Source organism: Branchiostoma belcheri, unplaced genomic scaffold, assembly GCF_001625305.1.
Source record: "Branchiostoma belcheri isolate BF01 breed outbred unplaced genomic scaffold, Haploidv18h27 scaffold496, whole genome shotgun sequence".
Taxonomy (NCBI): domain Eukaryota; kingdom Metazoa; phylum Chordata; class Leptocardii; order Amphioxiformes; family Branchiostomatidae; genus Branchiostoma; species Branchiostoma belcheri.
This window is the reverse complement of record NW_017804127.1, coordinates 1-10,330: the sequence shown is the minus strand read 5'-3', so window position 1 is coordinate 10,330 and position 10,330 is coordinate 1. Positions and strand designations below refer to the sequence as shown.

General features: G+C 38.6%; 1 protein-coding gene across 1 annotated transcript in view; it reads left to right on the top strand.

The window, feature by feature from the left end:
• Positions 1–2,067, top strand: part of LOC109479598 (UDP-glucuronosyltransferase 2C1-like) — a gene marked incomplete at its 5' end in the record, with an annotated part of 3,699 nt that extends 1,632 nt beyond the window's left edge. The window contains 2 exons of the mRNA XM_019781589.1: positions 737–956; positions 1,693–2,067. Coding sequence (XP_019637148.1) covers positions 737–956; positions 1,693–1,978 — 506 coding nt within the window. The remainder of the gene's footprint in view (positions 1–736; positions 957–1,692) is intronic.
• Between the last annotated feature and the right edge of the window lie 8,263 nt (positions 2,068–10,330).

The following is a 10,330-nucleotide window of genomic DNA, read 5'->3' as shown; positions in this document are numbered from 1 at the left end:
GTGAGTGACTGAGTGAGTGAGTGAAATTTGAGTGATTGTGAATGAGTGGTTGGGTGGGTGGGTGTGAGCTGGGTGATTGAGTGAATGAGGGCTTGGGTGAGTGTGAGTGAGTGAGGGAATGAGGGAGTGGGTGTTTGAGTGAGTTAGTGAGTGGTATTTGAGTGAGTGAATAAGTAAGTGGTTGGGTGGGTGTGAACTGGGTGAGAGTGAATGAGTAAGTAAGTGAGTGAGTGAGTGAGTGAGAGCATGTGAGTGAGTAAGTGACTGCTACTATATTTTAGCGGATGGTGAAAATATTTTATATAACATCAAGTTGATCCCTCACAGGGCCCTAACTTTCATTCCTTCATACCAACAGCTCATCCCAAGACAAGGGCCTTTGTAACACACTGTGGTTATAACGGTATATCAGAGGGAGTGAGTGAATGAGGGAGTGGGTGTTTGAGTGAGTGAATGAGTGAGTAAATAAGGGGTGAGTGAATGAGGGAGTGAGTGAGTGAGAGAGTGAATGAGTGAGTGAGTTAGTGAGAGCGAATGGGTGAGTGAGTGAATGAGTGAGTGAATGGGGGAGTGAGTGAGTTAGTGAGTGAGTGAGAGAGAGAGAGAGTGTGTGTGTGAGTGAGAGAATGTGAATGAGTAAGTGACTGCTACTATATCTTAGGGGATGGTTAACATAACATCAAGTTGGTCTCTCACAAGGCCCTAATTTCGAACCTTCATTCCTTCATCCGAACAGCTCATCCCAAGACCAAGGCGTTTGTATCACACTGTGGTTATAACGGCATATCAGAGGCCATGTACCACGGGGTACCGCTGATCGGCATGCCTCTGTTCGGGGACCAACACGACAACATCGCCCGGGTGGTGGCCCGCGGGATGGCGGTAACTCTGGACATCCACGCCGTCACGTCAGAGGAGGTTTACCAGACCATCACTACAGTTATTTCTGATCCCAAGTAAGCATGGTTAGTTATTAGAGGATTCTTTCAACAGTGACAAGTTGGAAGGGTGAAGATACTGACCTCTAGTGTAAATTAAGTGTACATATGCTCTCTTTGTAATGCCATACTATAATTCAGCTGCCACTGTATGGTGGTTTAGAGTCGTCACAATGAATCATTGATTGATTGATTATCAAGCTGATAATATTTCTATCATCCAGAGATCGGAACTCTTTGGCAATCTTCCAGATTTACTCGGTCATCTTGTCAACCTTAATAATATGTCAGATAACGCTAAACTGCACTTTATTCTTAGAGGCTCCTCAATGTTACCCTCTATGTACAACTTTAAAACGATGCAACTCACTCAGGTTTACATTGGAGATACCAAGCGCTTCTAGCTCTGCTTGACTGTTTCTAACAGTCAGTTAGATATAGAAGTCCAAATACTACATGTGTTAATGGGCCTAAATTCTCCTCCTAGCTCTGATTGGCGGATGTGTTTCCGCCAATGAGATATAGGAGGTTACCACGTAATCTTATTTTTTAAATAACTTTGTTAGCATTAATATTTTAATGTCTTGGTGTGGTGGGACTACGGCGTCAACTTTGTGCATTTTTAAATACAATAATTATACTTTTTTGTTGTGTGGCACTGTTAATATAAGTTATAAACTTGAGCGCAGCGTCACACTGTCCTTGTTATGTTTTCATGTTTTGATGAATAAAAAACATTCTATCATTTTTTCAGGTTCAAGGAGAAAGCCAAGTACGTCTCCACCATCAGTCGTGACCAACCACAGTCACCCATGGAGCGGGCAATATGGTGGATAGAACACGTGATCAAACATGGCGGCCTCCCTCATCTCAAGTCGAGGGCAGTCGAACTGCCCTTCTACCAGTACTATCTGTTGGACGTCCTGGCTCTGATTGTGACAGTTATAGCCGTGATATTGTTGGTTGTCTGGAAGTGTTGTTTGTGTGCATGTGGTATCTGTAAGAGGGGTGGAAACCACATCAAACAGAAAACAATGTAGCAAGTTTAAACTTGTAATTTCCAACACAAGAATTTGGACTCACCCAAATTTTCGACTGTACAACTTTAGTCTTTGTCAAGGAATGAGCAATCCACGACTTCCGTGATGTCACGCAGATAACACATGTGACTCCGTGAGCAGTGGATCATAGGTTTGCAGAAAGTCTGTGGCGCCCCCCGTCTCTGTTGAGGGATGGTTGTAATGCCCTGATGTAGATGGCTTCTTTAATCCCACGTGCAAAGAATTCCGGTTCTGAGTCCAAAATTCTTACTTTGTCCAGTGAGACTGAATGTCCAGGTGATTCTATGTGTGTATGTCGTGAGACCTCCGAAGTAGTCGAGCTAGGTCGTTTGTGTTCTAAGAACCTAGCCTTGAGAGATCTTTCAGTCTCTCCAATATAGGTTTCCTTACATGGGCCATTGGAATTCCAGTTTTAAGATAAAACAGAAAACTAATTAACGTCTCCAAGAGAAACGTATCAGATTCTGTACCTTTGTTATATCACCATTGTCCTCTCTGCTTTCATTTGAATGCAACGGCTGATTTGAACTGTAAATGTAAGATTCATAATTCATGTTGTATAAAATACTAAAAGACAAGAAATATGGAGGGGTGGGTGGTTATTAGTAATTATCAGTTGTCATTAATTGAATTGAATTGAATTGAATTATGGAATAACATCCTAAAGGTTTAGAGCAAGTAAATTTTATGGATGACATCCACAGACTCCAAATCTAATGCGAGCGGGCGAAAAAATACAAGGCGGGCCGAAAAAACAAGGTTCCTACATTTAAAATTTTGACTCAATCATTGTACAAATGGTTTTGATTTAGAGGGAACATCACATATACACAGCCAACATCTTACATCACTGCATCAAAGTAGGAAACAAAACATTAAATCAGAGCATGTTCTTGTCTCCTCTCTTTATAGTTATCCGCCATCCACCTTCCAGCATGGTAACATCTTTGCCCATTTCCGGTATGTGGACCATTGTCAGAAGGCAACAAAATTTATTGTTTTTTTTCTCCAAAATCAGGCGAAAATTAATGCACGCGCCGATGTCATCCATAAAAATTACTTGCTGTGGCCTCAGGTTGGTGGAGATATTGAAGGGAAAACGAAACTAACACAGATATCGCCGTTACCATGGAACAATTTGTAGAAAATATACAACAGAAAGTACGTTGATGACTCCGGAACTTAGAAATAGAAAAATGTCTGAAAATATTTCATTCAATAAACATATCTGGGTAACGTTAACATAATGAAGCTAATGCTTTATGTGCCTTATGTTCTTATACGTATGCGAAAGTATCGAAGTAAAGCAGTATATAGTTGTTGACGTTAATATCGTTGTATGAATTGATGTTGATACCTTTGTGCCATGTAATAATTTGTCAACAGAATGAGTTTTTCATTAAAGCAAAGAATCTGCCATTATTGTAGTTTAGGTAAAGTAGAAGACGAGGTACATTTTATTGTGGATTGCTCCATGTATGACAGCGAAAGAAACGTTCTTTTTGATTTTGTGTCAAGCAAATACTCCCAATTTAAGTATTTGAATAGTATAGAGAAATTTATATTCCTTGTAGTCTTTAACAAACCAGCTCTAACTACTCATACTGCCAACTACATTTATAAGATTACCAGAAAGCGAGAGGAAGTTGAAAGTACTTGTGTACTATAGCTGTTTTATTATCAACATTGATGATGTACTTTGTCAATATGTGACCTGTCTTTAGCCCAGTGGGGCAAAATGTACAATAAAGGTCTTCATTCATTCATTTATTCATTCATTAAAAAACAAAAGCATAAATACAAACAAGATGGCGTCGAAATCAAGTTCCATGGAACTTATACTAACGGCGCCATCTACACAAAATGATTAAACAGAGATGTAGTGTTTACATAGACAAATAAATATACAAAATCGAAACAAACTAATTGGGGGTTTATAGATGGAATTCAACGAGCGCAAGTTCCAACCCCTATCCCTTAGAATTACTGATGTCGATAGGACACGAGTAGAATAATTGAAGTCGAAAAGATTAATCAGATACAAAACGACCACTTTTGATGACGAAATTCTGAGTGAAGCTTATCATTTTACAATTTGTCTCAAATCTGCAAAAGGATGATCCTGAAAGTATAGGGCCACCAAATTTTCAGAGACAACTTTGGTGTAATTTTTGACGTCATTTATGTGATTTCTGGGGCTAAAACCGCTTTTTGTAAATATAAGCAAAAATGTCTATTATAGAATATTAAGGTATACTAAGACCTAAAGCTACGGTCACAACCCGCCGTACGTGCNTTGCCCATTTCCGGTATGTGGACCATTGTCAGAAGGCAACAAAATTTCTTGTTTTTTTTCCAAAATCAGGCGAAAATTAATGCACGCGCCGATGTCATCCATAAAAATTACTTGCTGTGGCCTCAGGTTGGTGGAGATATTGAAGGGAAAACGAAACTAACACAGATATCGCCGTTACCATGGAACAATTTGTAGAAAATATACAACAGAAAGTACGTTGATGACTCCGGAACTTAGAAATAGAAAAATGTCTGAAAATATTTCATTCAATAAACATATCTGGGTAACGTTAACATAATGAAGCTAATGCTTTATGTGCCTTATGTTCTTATACGTATGCGAAAGTATCGAAGTAAAGCAGTATATAGTTGTTGACGTTAATAACGTTGTATGAATTGATGTTGATACCTTTGTGCCATGTAATAATTTGTCAACAGAATGAGTTTTTCATTAAAGCAAAGAATCTGCCATTATTGTAGTTTAGGTAAAGTAGAAGACGAGGTACATTTTATTGTGGATTGCTCCATGTATGACAGCGAAAGAAACGTTCTTTTCGATTTTGTGTCAAGCAAATACTCCCAATTTAAGTATTTGAATAGTATAGAGAAATTTATATTCCTTGTAGTCTTTAACAAACCAGCTCTAACTACTCATACAGCCAACTACATTTATAAGATTACCAGAAAGCGAGAGGAAGTTGAAAGTACTTGTGTACTATAGCTGTTTTATTATCAACATTGATGATGTACTTTGTCAATATGTGACCTGTCTTTAGCCCAGTGGGGCAAAATGTACAATAAAGGTCTTCATTCATTCATTCATTCATTCATTAAAAACAAAGCATAAATACAAACAAGATGGCGTCGAAATCAAGTTCCATGGAACTTATACTAACGGCGCCATCTACACAAAATGATTAAACAGAGATGTAGTGTTTACATAGACAAACAAATATACAAAATCGAAACAAACTAATTGGGGTTTATAGATGGAATTCAACGAGCGCAAGTTCCAACCCCTATCCCTTAGAATTACTGATATCGATAGGACACGGTAGAATAATTGAAGTCAAAAAGATTAATCAGATACAAAACGATCACTTTTGATGACGAAACTCTGAGTGAAGCTTATCATTTTACAATTTGTCTCAAATCAGCAAAAGGATGTTCCGGAAAGTATAGGGCCACCAAATTTTCAGAGACAACTTTGGTGTAATTTTTGACGTCATTTATGTGATTTCTGGGGCTAAAACCGCTTTTTGTAAATATAAGCAAAAATGTCTATTATAGAATATTAAGGTATACTAAGACCTAAAGCTACGGTCACAACCCGCCGTACGTGCTTCTGCGTGCTGTCTACGTGCAAAAACGCGGGCAAACGTAGGGCATCCGTGCGTGGTGAGTACCACCTCCGTACGGAATCCTACGGATTTGGGAGCACGCAGACACGCCGTAGAACTTTAAGTGCATGTAAAACTTTTTCTACGTGCGGTCTGCGGATTCACCACCCGTGCGTGCGAGTACGAGCGACGCGCGTGCCCCGTACGTGCCGTGCGGAAGAAGCACGTGTGAGTACGGCCTTACAGTAAAGTTGCAATCGCACAGAGATCGTACGTTGTAAACACGTACAACTCACTTACCACTTGCGCAGTGAACGATGCACGCAGCCGCTCACGGCCAGACGTGGCGTGCAGACCACATTCTTACACCTTGCGCAACCGTGCGAATGACGTGGGTCGACGCCCACTCCTTCCCCACGTTTTCAGAAAAACGTAGCAGACGTGGCCTCCCAATAAAACGTGCGGACAAAAAAGCACGCACGGCGGGTTGTGACCGAGGCTTTAGCTATCATCATCAGTAACTAAATATGTCTTCTACTCCCAGTCGCAAGATGGCGTTTCTCTAAGAATTTGTCGTCTAAAATGTGACTTCAAGTCCTTGTACTTCCCCAGTGTTCTAACCAGGCCTTTTGAGCATAGGGGCCCCCTATGCTATAATTTTGACCCCCTATGCTAGATGTTTTGCCCCTATGCTGTCTTTCAACCAGCATAGGGGTGTTTTGGGAGGGAGAACATTCATAAATCTTGCAAAAATAAAAATATAGCTTTAGAATGAAGCTATAGCAAAGGGAAAACCTTAACTTCACAAAATCTTTTCCTCAGTAAACAAGAAAAAGTGTCTCAAGGGGTTACGAGTTTCAAAATTTTTCGGCTCAATGCGTGATTTGCGCCACGAAAGTTGCTCTTCTTTTTCTGACCCCTATGCTATGAAAAAAATACAGTCAAAGGGATTCAACTCTGTCATTTGTCAGCCAAATGACTTGACATTTGGCATGGAGGTAGAGTGGGCAAATACCCCCAGACTTTTTTTGTTCAATTTTTTGATACATGCTTTTGAAAAATTTTTATGAAGGTTTTTGGGGACATTTTTCGACACAAAAAATGGATTTTTAGATCCTGAGCCCTGATATTACAACCAAATAATCTGAAATTCGGTATAAGGGTACCTTGAACGCGTGTCTGCAGATTAGCAGTCACATATTTGGCAGTGACGAAATGCGTACCCAAAAGAATTTTCGGGAAAAAATCTGGGTGTACATGTGGATTTGTGGTGCCTTTGGCGTAATTTTGTTGGTCACTTACAACGTAATGTAACACGTAAGTGCACGGAGTCGGACTGTTAATGGAGCGGCGGCACGGCTTTCCGTCCCACTCTAAACAAAACCCCAAGGACATAACAAATCTCCCCCAAACTGGCCAATAATTAGCCATAAAATGTTTGCGGGCGCGTGTAAATATGCTGCCTTTTTTCGAGTGTTATAGGAATTTTCCGCGATGTTTTTGCACATCCCTAACGTTGCCTCACGCCCGCCGCCTATTCCAATGTACGGCGGACCGGGGCATTTATAACTTCAGATCATCTAGGATTGCACATTCGGTGGTAACATAAGTAAACAAACAGAGAAAAACAGCAAAATAAAGTTGACAAACTATAGAAACGTTTGCCTGGACAACAGTGACAAAAGAAAATATCGATGTAATTGATGCGCCGGTGATCGTTAAAACTTTTTAAACGTTACAATATAGTAAAATGCAGGCTAGATCAACGTTCCTTCCGCTGTTCCAGCGGTGCGCCGGTAGGAAATGCAATACTATAGCGCGTTTGTAATTTATTTTTTTCATTTCTAGATTTTTTAAATATTTTTTTTTTCCGATCTCTGAATCCTAATTTGCCTTTTTTCGGTATGATCATTACTGTGTTATTTCCATAGCGATGCAATGTCCACTCTTGTTACGATCATTTTTAACAGTCTTTACGTGTGGAAGTCTTACCCAGAAATTAAAGGTTGTTGTGTAGAAATTTTGTATTTTGCCCTAAGCAAGTCATTTGAATTTACAATTTTACCTAAAGTTTACCCTTACTTTAAAAAACAAGCAAAGGAACATGTTGTTAAGAAATTAAAAAGCAAGATTATTGGTGCTATCGTGTTTGTCATTTGTGTATATTTCAACCAACTTCTCTACCAGTTTATCATCAAATTGTGACCAAGTTTAAACATAAGATTGTTGATTGTAGTACAATTAAAAGTACTGTACAGTCTGAAGTGTCTTCTTTTGGTAATTTTTGTGTCTCTTTGGACAAAAGAATTGCAGGAGCAGGAAGGTTGGTTAGATAGCTAAAGAGGAGCAGTGATGTTGTTAATTTGGTTTTAGTAATATTTTACTTATTAATGTACTACTGGAAATATGTGGTGCACCCCAAAATTTTCTTGTGCACCTAATTTTTTTGGTTCGATCCCTGTATATACAAGTCATGTATAACATATTCAACATCTGATATTTGTAGTTGCATAGTACATGTATGATATATGTAATCATTAGTATTTGCATACCTGCTATAAGATTGTGTGATAAGAGTGATGTGAAATTTTGTAAGTAAAGCTGTCAAGATTCAAAGTGCTTGTTCTTGCATCTTTGATATCAATTACATAGCTATAATATAATTCATTTATTTGAGAATCTTTCAGTTTTGCTCTGGGGTAAGTTTGGAATAGTCCACTTTTGCGTGGGAGGGAGATGGGCTGAAATATGCTGTATTTGCTCCCAAGCAAATGACGGCCTTTCTAGTTTCATTTTTGTTTTCATTTTTAACCAGGCATATATATTATGCTAATGTACAGTATATTACGCTACCATCACACGTTTTTGTCTCTATCCTTTATTTTTTTCAACATCTTCAACAAACTAGTGCAGATTCATAACTGCCGCAAAAGGCCATCACGTTCCGAATTGTCGTAAAAGCCACTATGCATTACTACATACAAATTCACAATACCAGCTTTGTATTTTGTTGTTTAGCAGCATTTTTTGCAGTATTCTCCCGCGCGCACTAGTTTTGGGGGTCTGCAGAGGATGCCATCTATATAAGTCAGTGTGGCCTAAGTTAATATGCAATGTCATGTGGCTTCTTACATTTTGTAAGATACAATTGGAGATACAACTCTGCGGCGTGTACATTTCACTCGCTATTGTGTTGACAACTATATACGGTAGAGTAACTTAACCGTTTGACAATTAGAAGTGAACCACATAAGAAGAAACATTTATATAAGGCCATGTTGATTTGATTAAATGGATGACATCCACCGGGAGCCCCAAAACTGATGCGCGCGTGCGAATAAAAAAAAGTTTTGCAAAAAAATTGCTGTTTTCATTTTGAAATGTACGCGGTCATGAGGGTTGAACAAATGGGACAGAATATCGTTTGGCGAATAATCTAGTCTTCAAGTTCATTTCTTTACAATTTCCTCTTTTTTCGTTTAATTTTGGTATTCTACGACATTGGTATAGTTTTTACTTATTTTTTGGAACTTACGGTATTATTTTTGCTCATTTTGCAACTGTTTTGTACGATTTACAGTATGGTTGAAATTTTTTTTTTTGGAAACGGCCGAAAATTCATGCGAGCGGGGATGTCATCCATATAATCAAATCAACATGGCCTAACATACCATAACCATTAAATTCAAATGCTGAAGTAGACCTTTTGCCTGTCTCGCAAACTGGGCGTAAAATCCAGATTTGCACGTTACTTTACACTAGACTTTACACAAGACAGGTTTTAAAGTTTGCAATGGTGTTTCACAAAACGTAGATGACTCTTTCAAGAGAAATGTTATATTTTCTAATTATTTCTTCTGTTAGTTTTCTTTAATCAGCATATAGTAAGAGTAAAGAATCTAAATATTAATATTCAAGCAACAATCTTAAATTATAGTACATTATTTAGAGTATTAAAAAAGTTGATGAAGAAACACAAGTGGACAGTTATGGTATTTTAGAAATAGCCAGAGGGATTTTTTTAGAGATACTATATTTGGAAGATGCAAAATAATTCTAAAAAAACTTTACATGTATCCCAAGACCTCATGAAATCACTACAGACATAGCGTTTTACATTGAATCAGTTAAATAGATACTGAGTCTGGGATGACAATTCTTTTATAGCGTAAGGACTATCAATATATATATTATTAAAATGACAACCTTTTATAGGGATGGCAACCTTTAATAGGGTAAGTGTTGTTATATATTTTAAAAACCTTAACTGGGTTTCTCTTTTCATTGTGAGATCACTACTAGTAACATACAGCAATACGTGATCTCCAATGTTAGCCTTAGAGTCATGCTCATGTAAAATGACAGAAAAATCACATCATTGCAGGAGAAATAGTACAAACACTGAAAACGGATTACAAAGTATGGTTCTAAGAAGATACACAAAAAAATTCTCAATGTGTGACATTATGGAGCTGGTCGGAGTTTCATCTCAGTGCGCTTCAGGGAGTAGTTAAGTTTCCAGCTGTGCCAGTGGACTCCGTTGCTGCTACTCTCATGAGTACCCAGGTGGTACCGGCCGTTCAGGTTGGAGCGGTAGCAACTGTTGTACCACCACGCACCTTTGTACTTCTGAGCACAGCTGGACGAGTACTCGTCGTTATCTCTGTCCTTGGTACTGAATGGTTTCCCGTCATGG